The sequence below is a fragment of the Oncorhynchus mykiss genome, chromosome 24 (assembly GCF_013265735.2).
Source record: "Oncorhynchus mykiss isolate Arlee chromosome 24, USDA_OmykA_1.1, whole genome shotgun sequence".
NCBI lineage: Eukaryota > Metazoa > Chordata > Actinopteri > Salmoniformes > Salmonidae > Oncorhynchus > Oncorhynchus mykiss.
This window is the reverse complement of record NC_048588.1, coordinates 34,698,976-34,715,251: the sequence shown is the minus strand read 5'-3', so window position 1 is coordinate 34,715,251 and position 16,276 is coordinate 34,698,976. Positions and strand designations below refer to the sequence as shown.

Below are 16,276 nucleotides of genomic sequence, written 5' to 3'. Positions count from 1 at the left end.
AGCAGCGTGCCAAGAGCACTAGACTGTAGGGGAAATATTAGAGAGTCAAAGTGCAAAGAGGATTAGAAAGTCGAGGAAATACTGTGTAGAGCCAGCTTGCCAAGAGGACTAGACTGTCAGGGAAATACTGTGTAGAGCCAGCGTGCCTAGAGGACTAGACTGTCTGGGAAATACTGTGTAGAGCCAGTGTGGAGAGAGGACTAGACTGTAGAGGAAATATAAGAGAGCAAGATGGTTATATTGTGTCTACTGTATGTTTATGTCTATCTAAACCATTACAGTCAACGTAGTTCTGATGCTGGTGCATACACTCTCTATAGATGAAAGAAGCAGGACCTGACTGGGTGAGCAGAGCAGCTTTTAACCCCTCCCTTTCTGGCATGGCCATACCCACAGTGTGGCCCCCAGAGGAATCCCCACAGAGGTACGGTGAGTATTTAACACAGAGTAGAGAGGTAACCTGACCTATGTGGGTCTGTGTGGCGCTGTATTACTCCATACCTTCTACACATCAGGGGAATGAGGCTCTCTCCGACTCCTGCTCTGGATCCAAGTCTGGCTGGTAGTCTGGTTCTACTACATCTAGCTGTGGTGGCTGGTGGGTTTGCCTTGCTCTCGTCTGCCTCTGTCTCTGCCTCTGGGCTGGAGTCTGTCAGATGCAGGCTCCAAGGCACCCCTCGTCCTCCGGTGTTCTCCCAGGACGGGGACTTTGTCATCGGGGGTGTTTTCTCCATGCACTACTACATGCACACTGTGGAACACAGCTACACCAGCCTGCCTGAGCCCCTGCAGTGCACAGGGAGGTCAGTGAGCGCAAGAGGGAGCAGGGGACAGGACTGTGGCTGTGTGGGTAGACAGATAAATTGTGTTTTAAAGACAGAGGAACAGTGTGTTTAATGCCCGGCAAACAGTGTGTTTAAAGTCCGATAAACAGTGTGTTAATGACCGAGAATCAATGTGTTTAAATACCGATAAACAGTTTGTTTACAGACAGAGGAACAGTGTGTTTAAAGAAAGAGAGAAAGTTTTAATCACAGAGAAACAAAGTGTTTAAAGAAAGATAAACAATTTGTTAAAGACAGATAAAAAGTTTAAGAGATGAACAGTTTTTATAAAGACGATAAACAGTGTTTAAAGAGACAAACAGGGTTTAAAAGACAGTTTAACTGTGTGTATAAAGACAGATTAAAAGAGTAGGTAAAGCCTACTGTTACAAAGGATCACATTTTCAATTGCAGACTAACCTACAGTGTACTCAATTACAGACAACAAAAGTGTAGTCATATAGACGGTATGGAAAATAATACTAGATATTAGGCTGTTTGCCATGGTAACATTCTATAGGCTAGTTTATGATTTGTCAGGAGGTGCTCACTGACCTATCTTCTATTTACAGTATGGATTCCCGTGAGTTGCGCTTCTCCCGCGCCATGATCTTCGCAGTTGAGGAGATAAACAACAGTTCAGACCTTCTACCGGGTATTACGCTTGGTTATCAAGTGCACGACTCCTGCGCCTCGGTCCCTATGGCCGTGAAAGTGGCCTTCCAGCTGGCTAACGGCCTGGATCCCATGTTTGATACCGGAGAACAGTGCTCTGGATCGACTACAGTGACAGCTATCGTGGGCGAGTCTGGCTCCACACCAACCATCAGCATGTTGCGTATCACCGGCCCTTTCGGCATTCCTCAGGTAAACTCTTGTGAAAATAAATCATTCAGTTTATTTTAATTTACTGTATTTCTAGTTTATATTCTCCTCTCTTTCAGGAATGAGTTCAACTTTTAATTCACTGTATTCCAACTGTATTCTCCTCTCTTTCAGGAATATACATTTCTGTGTGAAATTATGTGGAGAAAACCATTTGAGCATAGACTGAGAACTATGAGTCTGGAGAACTTCTCTAGGCATTTGAACATAGACTGAGGACGATGAGTCTGGAGAACTTCTCTAGGCATTTGAACATAGACTGAGGACGATGAGTCTGGAGAACTTCTCTAGGCATTTGAACATAGACCGAGGATTATGAGTCTGGAGATCTTCTGTCGCCATTAAAACATGATCTGAGGACTATCTTTCATAGCCTAGGTTGTTATGGGAGACCAGGGATTGGTGTCACAGTTTTGTGTACCTTTTTCATTCTGGCCTAATGAAAAACAATGAGATTGCTTATTATTATTAATGTCTCCCTAACATCAAACTACATAGCAAAATAAAAAAAAGCAGAAAGTAGCCAATAACTGAGACTCGTTTGGTCAACATGATGTTCTTTCTCATGTTTTCGATTGTCTGTTTTTTCCTAGGTGAGCCACTCTTCCACCTGTGCTTGTCTGAGTGATAAGAAACAGTATCCAACCTTCTTCAGAACCATCCCCAGTGATCAGTTCCAGGCTGCCGCTCTGGCCCACCTCATCAGGCACTTCGGCTGGACCTGGATTGGGGCGGTCCGTTCCGACACTGACTACGGTAATAACGGGATGGCGGCTTTCCTTCAGGCAGCACAAGAGGAGGGCATCTGTGTGGAGTATTCTGAAGCCTTCTCCCTTACCAACCCACTAAGTAGAGTGCAACGGGTGGCTGACGTGATCCGCAGGTGATCCATGATTACGGTTGAACTTTTCATTCATACAAATGCAAGACCATATTTATAAAACATACTATTGTTAATAATTTCTCTCTTTACACAAAGCTGATCTGTGAGACCAACATGATTTGCATATCTTACGCATGTCAAAAGTGTCGATTAATACTAATGTTCATGTTCACTTCACTGAGAATTCCAATGAATGACGAACATGACCAGCATAATAAGCATATGATATAATCATGTTCCCCAGCTCCACAGCACGGGTGGTGGTGGCATTCGTATCCGCTTGGGACATGAGAATCCTGCTGAGGGAGATGGAACGCCTGCCCTCTCCGCCCCGCCAGTGGATCGGGAGTGAGTCCTGGGTCACTGACCCAAATTTGCTGAGTTTCGGCCTGTGTGCCGGGGCCATCGGATATGGCATCCAACGCTCTGTCATCCCGGGCCTCAGGGACTTCCTCCTGGACCTCTCCCCACAGAAGGTGTCCAACTCTCCCCTGCTCACTGAGTTCTGGGAGGGAGCCTTTGGCTGTAGGCTGGGTATAGGTATCTATCTATCTATATATCTATCTATCTATCATCTATCTATCATTTATCTATCAATCCATCCATCCGTCCGTCCGTCCGTCCGTCTGTTAGTCTGTTGGTATCTCTCTCTGTCTGTCTGTCTGTCTCTCTCTCTCTCTATCTATCTGTAGGGACCTCTACAGGTGTTGGGGTTGAAGAGAAGGTGTGTGATGGCAGTGAGGATATACAGCAGCTACAGACCCCCTACACAGATACATCCCAGCTGCGTGTCACTAACATGGTTTATAAAGCTGTTTATGCCATAGCACACGCCATCCACAGCATCGTTTGTGAAGAGAGAGAAAACTCCACTGTTTACTGTGACAAAAACCTTAATGTGAAGCCAACACAGGTGAATGACAAGTCTATAGTCTAATTTCCTGATAAATATGTTCATTTAGACTACATGTATGAAGGCCTAGGAGTTCTCATTATACTTTACAACTTCTTCTGAAGTAACGCATCTGATAAAAATAAGTTGAATTAATTTTCTGTTTCTCTCTCCATCTATCTTCCCCTTTCTCCATCTCTCATCTCTCTCTTCCCCTCTGTCCATATATCTCTCCATCTCTCATCCCTTCTCTCATCTCTCTCTTCCCTTATCTCCAACTCTCTTCACCTCTCTCATTCTCTCTCGTCCCCTCTCTCTCTCTCCCTTGCCCTTCCAAACCCCAGGTCCTGGAGAGGTTGAGGAGGGTGAACTTCTCTCGTAACGGGTACCAGGTGTCTTTCGATGCCAACGGGGACCCAGTGGCCACCTATGAGCTGGTCAACTGGCAGAGACGGAAGAGTGGGAAGATTGAGTTTGTGACAGTGGGGCGCTATGATGCGTCCCTGCCTCCTGATCAGAGGCTTGACATCGACAGGGAAATCACCTGGGTAAAGAACAGTACACAAGTACCTGTGTCAGTGTGCAGTGAGAGCTGTCCCCCAGGCACTCGTAAGGCTGTACAGAAAGGAAAGCCTGTATGCTGTTATGACTGTATCCAATGTGCAGAGGGAGAGATCAGTAATAACACAGGTAGGACTATAGGAACAGTTGTGTAGTAATTTCTATCACGGTTTACTAAGTAGTGGTTTATTCATATTACCAGCACTACAAAGGTAGTGTCTGTCAATCATGTTCCTGTTCTTATTATCTCATGTAAGCTGCACATTAATTCAACATTCTTTATTGTAAACTGAAAAAGTGCAGCATTGTGGGACATGTATTTGTAAATAAATAATACCTGAATCTATTATTATTAACCTTTGGTGTCTGTTATTTTGTCCTGGTCAGATTCTTCAGACTGTCTGATCTGTCCAGAAGAGTACTGGCCCAACGCTGAGAGAGACCTCTGTATCCTTAAGCCTGTGGAGTTCCTGTCCTTCCATGAGGTCCTTGGAATCATCCTGACCGCCTGCTCTGTAGGCGGGGCTAGTCTGGCCATCGCCACGGCAACTGTCTTCTACCACCACCGAACGTCTGCCATTGTCAGGGCCAACAACTCTGAGCTGAGCTTCCTGCTGCTCTTCTCCTTGACTCTGTGTTTTCTGTGTTCTCTTACTTTCATTGGCCGGCCCTCTGAGTGGTCCTGTATGCTGCGTCACACAGCGTTTGGGATCACCTTCGTTCTCTGCATCTCTTGCGTTCTGGGGAAAACAATAGTGGTGTTGATGGCCTTCAGGGCTACACTGCCAGGCAGTAATGTCATGAAATGGTTTGGCCCTCCACAGCAGAGATTGACTGTAGTGTCATTCACGTTTGTCCAGGCTTTGATATGCACTCTGTGGTTGGTCCTGTCCCCTCCCTTCCCCATTAAAAACCTCACTACCTACAAGGAAAAGATCATTCTTGAGTGTGATGTGGGTTCAGCTATTGGTTTCTGGGCTGTGTTGGGCTATATAGGACTCCTGTCTCTCTTGTGCTTTGTGCTGGCTTTTCTGGCTCGGAAGCTGCCGGATAACTTCAATGAGGCCAAATTCATCACCTTCAGCATGCTCATATTCTGTGCAGTCTGGATCACCTTTATCCCAGCTTATGTCAGCTCTCCTGGGAAGTTGACTGTAGCTGTGGAGATCTTTGCCATCATCACCTCTAGCTTTGGGTTGTTCTTTCTGTTATTTGTTCCTAAATGCTTTACTATTCTGTTCAGGCCAGAGAAGAACACCAAGAAACACCTTAGGGATAAGACATCCAATGATATACGTTATTAAGAAATGATTGAGTGGAAAAAACATTGTAAGGTTCAGTTATATGGTTTATCATACAGTTAGGGAGGACTACTCTGACAGAGATGAACAACAATTTAGCACATAATCATTGGTAAATTTGTAACTAGTAACATGACAGGTTCACTTTAGATATTCCAATGTTATGAGAGATTGTTCAAATCTAGAATGTTAAAATCTAATTAGACCTGCTAAATGGTGTGATTAGCAGTAGCCTACAGAGTGGAACAACTTCCATGTTGTTGGAGAAAAGCTTTATTCCTATATGAATTGGTATAACATTGAAGTGCATGTGTTCAATTGATATTGTAATTCATCATATTATTTATTATAATAATATAATAAACATTTTCATACACAGTTGAAGTCGGAAGTTTACATACACTTAGGTTGGAGTCATTACAACTCCACAATTTTCTTGTTAACAAATTCAAGTCTTTTAGGACATCTACTTTGTACATGACGCAAGTCATTTTTCCAACAGTTGTTTATAGACTGATTATTTCACTTATAATTCACTGTTTCACACTTCAAGTCGGTGAGAAGATAACAAACTAAGTTGACTGTGCCTTTACACAGCATGGAAAATTCCAGAAAATTATTTAATGGCTTTAGAAGTTTTTGATAGGCTGATTGACATCATTTCATTCAATTGGAGGTGTACCTACATATTTATTTCAAGGCCTACCTTCAAACTCAGTGCCTCTTTGCTTGACATCATGGTACAATCAAATGAAATCGGCCAAGATTTCAGAAAAAAAATTGTAGTCTGGTTCATCCTTGAGAGCAATTTCCAAACACCTGAAGGTACCATGTTCATCTGTACAAACCATAGTACTGTCACGCCCTGACCATAGAGAGCCCTTGTTTCTCTATGGTGTAGTTGGTCAGGGCGTGACTACGTGTTATTCTAGTTTATAATTTCTATGTTATGTTCTAGTTTATATTTTCTATGTTGGTGTTTTGTATAATTCCCAATTAGAGGTAGCTGGTAATCTTTGTCTCTATTTGGGGATCATATTTAAGTATACATTTTTCCCACCTGTGTTTGTGGGATATTATTTTGTGTTTGTGCATGTGTACCACATAGTCACATACCGTTGTTCGTTAATTTGATTTCTTGGTGTTGGCTTAAGTTTCGCATTGGAATAAATATGTAGAACTCAAAATCCGCTGCGCCTTGGTCCCGTTCTTACGACAACCGTGACAGAATAACCCACCAAAAGAGGACCAAGCAGCGTATCCACGGGGTAAAGGAGTTTTGGACATGGGAGGCCTCCAGGCCTCCAGTGCGTCTCTCCAGTCCAGTACGTCCTGTGCTCGCTCCCCTCACTCTCCCTGAAGTGTGTGTCACCAGTCCGGTGCCACCTGTACCGGCTCCACACACTAGGCCTCCGGCGACGGTTCACAGTCCAGAGCTTCCGGCGACGGTTCCCAGTCCAGAGCTTCTGGCGACGATCAATGGTCCGGAACCTCCAGCGACGGTCAACGGTCACGAGCTTCCAGGTAAGGTGTCCAGTCCTGCTCCAGGGCAGGAGACTTCCTTTGCGCCAGTGCCCAGTCCATGCACGGTGTCCAGTCCACCTCCAGGGCCGGAGTCTTCCTCTGCGTTGGGGCCCAATCCGGGCACGGTGTCCAGTCTCGCTCCAGGTCAGGAGCCTTCCTCTGCGCCGGTGCTTATTCCAGGCACAGTGTTCAATCCTGCTCCAGGTCAGGAGCCTTCCTATGCACCATTGGCCAGTACGGTGTCAAGTCCCCATGGCTGGAGCCTTCCTCAGAGCAGGTGACAAGTCCAGGCATGGCGGCCAAACCAGATCCATGGCCGGAGCCTTCGTCTAAGCCGATGCCCAGTCCAGGCATGGCGGCCAACCCAGATCCATGTCCGGATACTTTGTCTGCGCCGATGCCCAGTCCAGCCATGGCGGCCAGCCCAGATCCATGGCCGGAGCCTTGATCTGTGCCGATGCCCAGTTCAGGCATGGCGGCCAACCCAGATCCATGGACGGATACTTCGTCTGCGCCGATGCCCAGTCCAGGCATGGCGGCCAGCCCAGTTCCATGGCCGGAGCCTTCGTCTGTGTCGATGCCCAGTCCAGGCATGGCGGCCAGCCCAGATCCATGGCCGGAGCCTTCGTCTGTGCCGATGCCCAGTCCAGGCATGGCGGCCAACCCAGATCCATGGCCGGATACTTCGTCTGCGCCGATGCCCAGTCCAGGCATGGCAGCCAGCCCAGATCCATGTCCGGAGCCTTCGTCTGTGCCGATGCCCAGTCCAGGCATGGCGGCCAGCCCAGATCCATTCATTTAAAGGCAATGCAACCAAATACTAATTGAGTGTATGTATAATTCTGACCCACTGAGGATGTGATGATAGATATTAAAGCTGAAATAAATCATTTTCTCTACTATTATTCTGACTTTTCACTTTCTTAAAATAAGTGGTGATCCTAACTGACCTAAGAAAGGGAATTTTTACTTGGAATAAATGTCAGGAATTTTGAAAAACTGAGTTTAAATGTATTTGGCTAAGGTAAATGTAAACTTCTGACTTCAACTGTAAGGGAGGCAATGTGTCAAGAGTACTAGACTGTAGGGGAAATATAAGAGAGGAAGCGTACCAAGAGGACTAGACTTTTGAATAAATACTGTGTACTGCCAGCGTACCAAGAGGACTAGACTGTAGGGGAAATACTGTGTACTGCCAGCGTTCCACGAGGACTAGGCTGTAGGGGAAATACTGTGAAGAGCCAGCGTGACAAGAGGAATAGACTGTAGGGGAAATACTGAGTAGAGCCAGCTTACAAAGAGGACTAGACTGTAGAGGAATAACTGTGTAGAGCTAGCATACCAAAAACACAAGACAGTTGGGGAAATACTGTGCAGAGCCAGCATGCCAAGAGGACTAGACAGTAAGGGAAGTATAAGAGAGGCTCATGGTTATTGTGTGTCTAATGTATGTTTATGTCTATCTAAACCATTACAGTCAACGTAGTTCTGATACTGGTGCATACACTCTCTATAGCTGAAAGAAGCAGGACCTGACTGGGTGAGCAGAGCAGCCTCTAGCCCCTCCCTCCATGGCATGGCCATACCCACAGTGTGGCTCCCAGAGGAATCCCCACAGAGGTATGGTGGGTATTTAACCCAGAGTAGAGAGGTAACCTGACCTATATGGGTCTGTGTGGCGCTGTATTACGCCATACCTTCTACATATCAGGGGAATGAGGCTCTTTCCGTCTCCTGCTCTGGATCCAAGTCTGGCTGGTAGTCTGGTTCTACTACATCTAGCTGTGGTGGCTGGTGAGCTTGCCTTGCTCTCATCTGCCTCTGCCTCTGCCTCTGGGCTGGAGTCTATCAGATGCAGGCTCCAAGGCACCCCTCGTTCTCCGGCGTTCTCCCAGGATGGGGACTTTGTCATCGGGGGTGTGTTCTCCATCCACAACTACATGCACACTGTGGAACACAGCTACACCAGCCTGCCTGAGCCCCTGCAGTGCACAGGGAGGTCAGTGAGCGCAAGAGGGAGCAGGGGACAGGACTGTGGCTGTGTGGGGAGAGAGATAAATTGTGTTTTAAAGACATGGAGACAGTGTGTTTAGAGACAGATAAATTGTGTTTTAAAGACAGATGAACAGTGTGTTAAAGATAGAGAAACAGTGTGTTTAAAGACAGGTAAACAGTATTTTAAAGACAGATGAACAGTATTTTAAAGACAGAGAAACAGTGTGTTTAAAGACAGGTAAACAGCATTTTAAAGACAGATGAACAGTGTATTTAAAGACAGATAACCAGTGTTTTTAAGACAGATACACAGGGTTTTTAAGACAGATAAAAAAGTGTGTTTGTATCTGAGAGAGTATATAAAGCCTACTGTTGCAAAGTGTCACATTTTCAAATGAAGGCTATTGTCAGGACTTCCACCGAAGTTGGCTCTCCTGCTTGTTCAGGCGGTGCTCGTGTCACCATCCTACTAGCCCACCACCGATCCCTTTTTCGTTTGTCTGTTTGTTTTGTCTAATTAGTTTCACCTGTGTTTCTGTTGTTTGGTTTAATGAGCTTCCCTATATTTAGTAGGTGGACCCACCCTTGTTTTCTGCGAGATTGTCTTTATGTTACGTGTGTGTATTTTAGGTAGAGGTGGATTTATTTTCTTAACTTGGCACCCTGTGTTTTTTGGGTTGTCACGTTGTATGTCCGGGCCCTATATTGTTGGGCTTATCATTTTGTGTGCCGAAGTAAAGAGCACTTAACCCCAGTGGAAATCTCTGCGTCTGATTCCTTCACCCACCTAGTCCCCGTGACAGCTATACTACAATGTCCTCAATTACGGATATCAAAAGTGTAGGCATGTAAACAGTGAGGAAAATAAGGCTAGATATGAAGATGTTTGCCCTCGTATAACCATATATTCTATCGGCTAGTTTACCATTTAGTCAAGAGGTGCTCACTCACCTACTTTCTATTTACAGTTTGGATACTCGTGAGTTGCGCTTCTCGCGCGCCATGGTCTTCGCAGTTGAGGAGATAAACAACAGTTCAGACCTTCTACCAGGTGTCACACTCGGTTATCAAGTGCACGACTCATGCACCTCGGTCCCCATGGCCATGAATGTGGCCTTCCAACTGGCTAACGGCCTGGACACAATGTTTGATACCGGAGAACAGTGCTCGGGGTCGCCTACGGTGACAGCTATCGTGGGCGAGTCTGGCTCCACGCCAACCATCAGCATGTTGCGCATCATCGGCCCTTTCGGCATTCCTCAGGTAAACTCCTGGCGACAGAAATAATTCAGCTTCTTTTAAACTTATTGTATTCCTACTTTATATTCTCCTCTCTTTCAGGAATGAGTTCTACTTTTATTAATTTACCGTATTCCAACTGTTTTCTCCTCTCTTTCAGGAATATACATTTCAGTGTGAAATTATGTAGAGAAATGCATGTGAACATAGACTGAGGACAATGACTCTGGAGAACATCTTGTGGCATTAGAACATGATCTGAGGACTATCTTTCATAGGCTAGGTTGTTATGGGAGATCAGGGATTAGTTTCACACCTTTTACTCATGTTTTTCACAGCACCAGTATGTCTTATTTTACTATTGTCAATATGAATAGAACGACCAAGATAGAAACGGGTAGAAATATGTATCCTTTTCAATCTGGCCCAATGAACAACAATAAATTATTATAATTAATGTCTCCCTAACCTCATACCAAACTTATAAAGAAAAAAAGTAGGAAGTAACCAATACCTGAGACTCGTTTGGCCGACATGATGTTCTTTCTCATGTTTTCGACTGTCTGTTTTTACCAAGGTGAGTCACTTTTCCACCTGTGCCTGTCTGAGTGATAAGAAACAGTATCCAACCTTCTTCAGAACCATCCCCAGTGATCAGTTCCAGGCTGCCGCTCTGGCCCACCTCATCAGGCACTTCGGCTGGACCTGGATTGGGGCGGTCCGTTCCGACTCTGACTACGGTAATAACGGGATGGCGGCTTTCCTACAGGCAGCACAAGAGGAAGGTATCTGTGTGGAGTATTCTGAAGCCTTCTCCCGTACCAACCCACTCAGCAGAGTGCAACGGGTGGCCGACGTGATCCGCAGGTGATCCGTGATTACTGGTGAAATTTTCATTCACACAAATGCAAGACCATATTTTTTTTTAAATACTATTGTTATTCATTTCTCTCTTTTCCCGAAGCTGATCTGTGAAACCAACATGATTTAGATATCTTAAGCATGTCAAAAGTGTTGATTAAAACTAATGTTCATGTTCACTTCACTGAGACATTCCAATGAATGACAAACATGACCAGCATATTAAGCATGTGATATAATCATGTTCCCCAGCTCCACAGCCCCGGTGGTGGTTGCATTCACAGCCATTGGGGAAATGAAGATCCTGCTGAAGGAGATGGAACGCCTGCCCTCTCCACCCCGCCAGTGGATCGGGACTGAGTCCTGGGTCACTGACCCAGATATGCTGCGCTTCGGTCTGTGTGCCGGGGCCATCGGATTTGGCATCCAACGCTCTGTCATCCCCGGCCTCAGGGACTTCCTCCTGGACCTCTCCCCACAGAAGGTGTCCAACTCTCCCCTGCTCACTGAGTTCTGGGAGGGAGCCTTTGGCTGTAGGCTGGGGACAGGTATATATCTATCTGTCTATCTGTCTGTCTGTCTATCTATCTATCTATATATATATATATCTATCTATCTATCTGTCCGTCCGTCCGTCTGTCTGTTGGTCTGTTGGTATCTCTCTCTGTCTGTCTGTAGGGACCTCTACAGGGGTTGAGGTTGAAGAGAAGGTCTGTGATGGCAGTGAGGATATACAGCAGCTACAGACCCCCTACACAGATACATCCCAGCTGCGTGTCACTAACATGGTGTATAAAGCTGTTTATGCCATAGCACACGCCATCCACAGCATAGTTTGTGAAGAGAGAGAAAACTCCACTGTGAACTGTGACAAAAACCTCCATGTGAAGCCAACACAGGTGAATGACAAGACGATAGTATAATGTTCAGATTGATATGTTTATTTAGACTACGTGTATGAAGGCCTAGGAGTTCTCATTATACTTTACAACTTGTTCTGAAGTACTGCATTTGATAAATATATGAGGTGAATTAATGTTCTGTTTCTCTCTCTCCCTCACTCCATCTCTCTCTTCCCTTCTGACCATCTCTCTTCACACCTCTCCATCTCTCCCGTCCCCTCTCTCCCATGCCCTTCCAAACCCTAGGTCCTGGAGAGATTGAAGAGGGTGAACTTCTCTCGTAACGGGTACCAGGTGTCTTTCGATGCCAACGGGGACCCAGTGGCCACCTATGAGCTGGTCAACTGGCAGATACAGGAGAGTGGGAATATGGAGTTTGTGACAGTAGGGTGTTATGATGCGTCCCTGCCTCCTGACCAGAGGTTTGACATCAACAGGGAAATCACCTGGGTAAAGAACAGTACACAAGTACCTGTGTCAGTGTGCAGTGAGAGCTGTCCCCCAGGCACTCGAAAGGCTGTACAGAAAGGAAAGCCTGTATGCTGTTATGACTGTATCCAATGTGCAGAGGGAGAGATCAGTAATAACACAGGTAGGACTATAGGAACAGTTGTGTAGTAATTTCTGTCACGGTTAACTAAGTATTGGTTTATTCATATTACCAGCACTTCAAAGGTAGTGTCTGTCAATCATGTTCCTGTTCTTATTATCTCATGTAATCTGCACAGTAATTCAACATTCTTTATTGTAAACTGACAAAGTGCAGCATTGTGGGACATGTATTTGTAAAAGATTAGACCTGAGTCTATTATTATTAACATTTGATGTCTGTTGTTTTGTCCTGGTCAGATTCTTCAGACTGTCTGATCTGTCCCGAGGAGTACTGGCCCAACGCTGAGAGAGACCTCTGTATCCTTAAGCCTGTGGAGTTCCTGTCCTTCCACGAGGTCCTTGGAATCATCCTGACCGCCTGCTCTGTAGGCGGGGCTAGTCTTGCAATCGCCACGGCAACAGTCTTCTACCGCCATCGAACTTCGGCCATCGTCAGGGCCAACAACTCTGAGCTCAGCTTCCTGCTGCTCTTCTCCTTGACTCTGTGTTTTCTGTGTTCTCTTACTTTCATTGGCCGGCCCTCTGACTGGTCCTGTATGCTGCGTCACACAGCGTTTGGGATCACCTTCGTTCTCTGCATCTCTTGTGTTCTGGGGAAAACAATAGTGGTGTTGATGGCCTTCAGGGCTACGCTTCCAGGCAGTAATGTCATGAAATGGTTTGGTCCTCCACAGCAGAGATTGACTGTAGTGTCCTTCACGTTTGTCCAGGCTTTGATATGCACTCTGTGGTTGGTCCTGTCCCCTCCCTTCCCCATTAAAAACCTCACTACCTACAAGGAAAAGATCATTCTAGAGTGTGATGTAGGTTCAGCTATTGGTTTCTGGGCTGTGTTGGGCTATATAGGACTCCTGTCTCTCTTGTGCTTTGTGCTGGCTTTTCTGGCTCGGAAGCTGCCTGACAACTTCAATGAGGCCAAATTCATCACCTTCAGCATGCTCATATTCTGTGCAGTCTGGATCACCTTTATCCCAGCTTATGTCAGCTCTCCTGGGAAGTTCACTGTAGCTGTGGAGATCTTTGCCATCATCACCTCTAGCTTTGGGTTGTTCTTTCTGTTATTTGTTCCTAAATGCTTTATTATTCTGTTCAGGCCGGAGAAGAACACCAAGAAACACCTTATGGAGAAGACATCCAATGATATACATTATTAAGAAATGATTGAGGGGAACAAACATTGTAACGATCAGTTATATGGTTTATCATACAGTTAGGGAGGACTACTCTGACAGAGATGAACAACAATTTAGCAGGTAATCATTGGTAACATTGTAACTGGTAACAGGACACAGGTTCACTTGAGATATTCCAATGTTATGAGAGAATGTTCAAATCTAGAATGTTAAAATCTGATTGTACCTGCTAAATGATGTGATTAGCAGTAGCCTACAGAGTGGAACCACTTCCATGTTGTTGGAGAATAGCTATATTCATATATGAATTGATATAACATTGAAGTGCATGTGTTCAATTGCTATTGTAATTCATCATATTATGTATTATAATAATATAATAAACATTTTCAGATACAGTTGAAGTCGGAAGTTAACATACACTTACGTTGGAGTCATTAAAACAAATGTTTCAACAACTCCACACATTTCTTGTTAACATATTATTGTTTTGGCAAGTATTTTAGGACATCTACTTTGTGCATGACACAAGTAATTTTTCCAACAATTTTTTACACACAGATTATTTCACTTATAATTCACTGTATCACAATTCCAATGGGTCAGAAGTTTTCATACACTAAGTTGACTGTGCCTTTAAATTGCTTGGAAAATTCCAGAAAATTATTTAATGGCTTTAGAAGCTTCTGATAGGCTGATTAACATCATTTCATTCAATTGGAGGTGTACCTGTGGATGTATTTCAAGGCCTACCTTCAAACTCAGTGCCTCTTTGCTTGACATCATGGGAAAAGCTAATGAAATCAGCCAAGACCTAAGAAAAATAATTGTAGACCTCCACAAGTCTGGTTCATCCTTAGGAGCAATTTCCAAATGCCTGAAGGTACCACGTTCATCTGCACAAACAATAGTATGCAAGTATAAACACCATGGGACCACTCAGGCGTCATACCGCTCAGGAATAAGACCCGTTCTGTCTCCTAGAGATTAACATAGTTTGGTGCGAAAAGAGCAAATCAATCCCAGAACAACAACAAAGGGCCTTGTGAAGATGCTGGAGGAAACAGATACGAAAGTATCTGTATCCACAGTAAAACAAGTCCTATATTGACATAACCTGTAAGGCCGCTCAGCAAGGAAGAGGCCACTGCTCCAAAAACGCCATAAAAATGCCAGACTACGGTTTGCAACTGCACATGGGGACACACATCATTATGTTTGGAGGAGAAGGGGGGGGGGGGGGCTTGCAAGCTGAAGAACACCATCCCAACCGTGAAGCACAGGGATGGAAGCATCATGTTGTGGGGTTGCATTGCTGCAGGAGGGACTGGTGCATTTCAGTAATTAGATGGCATCACGAGGAGAGGAAATTATGTGGATATATTGACAAACATCTCAAGACATCAGTCAGGAAGTTAAAGCTTGGTCGGATATGGGTCTTCCAAAGTCAAGGTATTGGAGTGGCCACCACAAAGCCCTGACCTCAATGCAATCAAAAATCTGTGGGCAGAACTGAAAAAGCATGTGCGAGCAAGGAGGCCTACTAACCTGACTCAGTTACACCAGCTCTGTCAGGAGGAATGGTTCAAAATTCACCCAACGTTTTGGGAAATCTTGTGGAAAGCTACCCAAAATGTTTGACGCAAGTTAAACCATTTAAGGCAATGCTACAACTTCTGACCCACTGGGAATGTGATGAAAGAAATAAAAGCTGAAAGAAATAATTTTCTCTGCTATTATTCTCACTTTTTACATTCTTAAAATAAAGTGGTGATCCTAACTGACCTAGCAGAGTGAATTTGTACTTGTATTAAATGTCAGGAATTTTGAAAAACTGAGTTTAAATATATTTTGCTAAGGTGAATGTAAAATTCCAACTTCAACTGTAAGTGAGGCAACGTGCCAAGAGTACTCGACTGTAGGGGAAATATAAGAGAGGAAGCTTACCAAGAGGACTAGACTGTAGGGGAAATATAAGAGAGGACGCGTACGAAGAGGACTAGACTGTAGGGGAAATATAAGAGAGGAAGAATACCAAGAGGACTCGACTGTAGGGGAAATATAAGAGAGGAAGCTTACCAAGAGGACTAGACTGTAGGGGAAATATAAGAGAGGACGCGTACCAAGAGGAATAGACTGTAGGGGAAATATAAGAGAGGAAGAATACCAAGAGGACTAGACTGTAGGGGAAATATAAGACAGGAAGCTTACCAAGAGGACTCGATTGTAGGGGAAATATAAGACAGGAAGCTTACCAAGAGGACTATACTGTAGGGGAAATATAAGAGAGGAAGCTTACCAAGAGGACTCGATTGTAGGGGAAATATAAGACAGGAAGCTTACCAAGAGGACTATACTGTAGGGGAAATATAAGAGAGGACGCGTACCAAGAGGACTTTAGAATAAATACTGTGTGCTGCCAGCGTGCCAAGAGGACTAGGCTGTAGAGGAAACATAAGTGTGGCAAAATGCAAAGCGGTCTTGGCTGAAGGGGAATTACCGTGTTGAGCCTGAACAAGAGGACTTGACTGTTGGAAATGTATGAGAGCCAGCATACCAAGAGGACTATACTGTAGGGGAAATAAAAGAGAGGAAGCTTGCCAGGAAGACTAGACTGTAGGGGAAACACCGTGAAGAGCCAGCTTGCGAAGGAGACTAGACTGT

At 44.9% G+C, this 16,276-nt stretch overlaps 2 protein-coding genes across 2 annotated transcripts; both read left to right on the top strand.

Annotated features, from left to right (window-relative positions):
- Positions 1-489: 489 nt before the first annotated feature.
- LOC110503224 (extracellular calcium-sensing receptor-like) lies at positions 490-5,349 on the top strand. The gene is made up of 7 exons (XM_036961825.1): positions 490-803; positions 1,397-1,691; positions 2,303-2,592; positions 2,837-3,117; positions 3,285-3,505; positions 3,829-4,174; positions 4,433-5,349. The coding sequence occupies exons 1-7, from the start codon at positions 520-522 to the stop codon at positions 5,347-5,349; spliced, it is 2,634 nt and encodes an 877-aa protein (XP_036817720.1). The 5' UTR covers positions 490-519.
- A 3,236-nt stretch (positions 5,350-8,585) lies between these two features.
- On the top strand, positions 8,586-14,016 carry LOC118944079 (extracellular calcium-sensing receptor-like). The gene is made up of 7 exons (XM_036961827.1): positions 8,586-8,869; positions 9,834-10,128; positions 10,682-10,971; positions 11,218-11,513; positions 11,644-11,864; positions 12,114-12,459; positions 12,717-14,016. Exons 1-7 carry the CDS (start codon positions 8,586-8,588, stop codon positions 13,631-13,633), a joined length of 2,649 nt encoding a protein of 882 aa, XP_036817722.1. The 3' UTR covers positions 13,634-14,016.
- Positions 14,017-16,276: the final 2,260 nt, after the last annotated feature.

What these genes read in the sequence shown, in the direction of transcription:
- LOC118944079 (XM_036961827.1), top strand. Translation starts at nt 8,586, where the DNA reads ATGAGGCTCTTTCCGTCTCCTGCTCTGGATCCAAGTCTGGCTGGTAGT. An exon ending in GTGGCCGACGTGATCCGCAG is followed by an intron (nt 10,972 to 11,217) that starts GTGATCCGTGAT and finishes CATGTTCCCCAG; the next exon opens with CTCCACAGCCCCGGTGGTGG. An exon ending in TCCATGTGAAGCCAACACAG is followed by an intron (nt 11,865 to 12,113) that starts GTGAATGACAAG and finishes TCCAAACCCTAG; the next exon opens with GTCCTGGAGAGATTGAAGAG.
- LOC110503224 (XM_036961825.1), top strand. Translation starts at nt 520, where the DNA reads ATGAGGCTCTCTCCGACTCCTGCTCTGGATCCAAGTCTGGCTGGTAGT. An exon ending in CCCCTGCAGTGCACAGGGAG is followed by an intron (nt 804 to 1,396) that starts GTCAGTGAGCGC and finishes TTCTATTTACAG; the next exon opens with TATGGATTCCCGTGAGTTGC. An exon ending in GTGGCTGACGTGATCCGCAG is followed by an intron (nt 2,593 to 2,836) that starts GTGATCCATGAT and finishes CATGTTCCCCAG; the next exon opens with CTCCACAGCACGGGTGGTGG.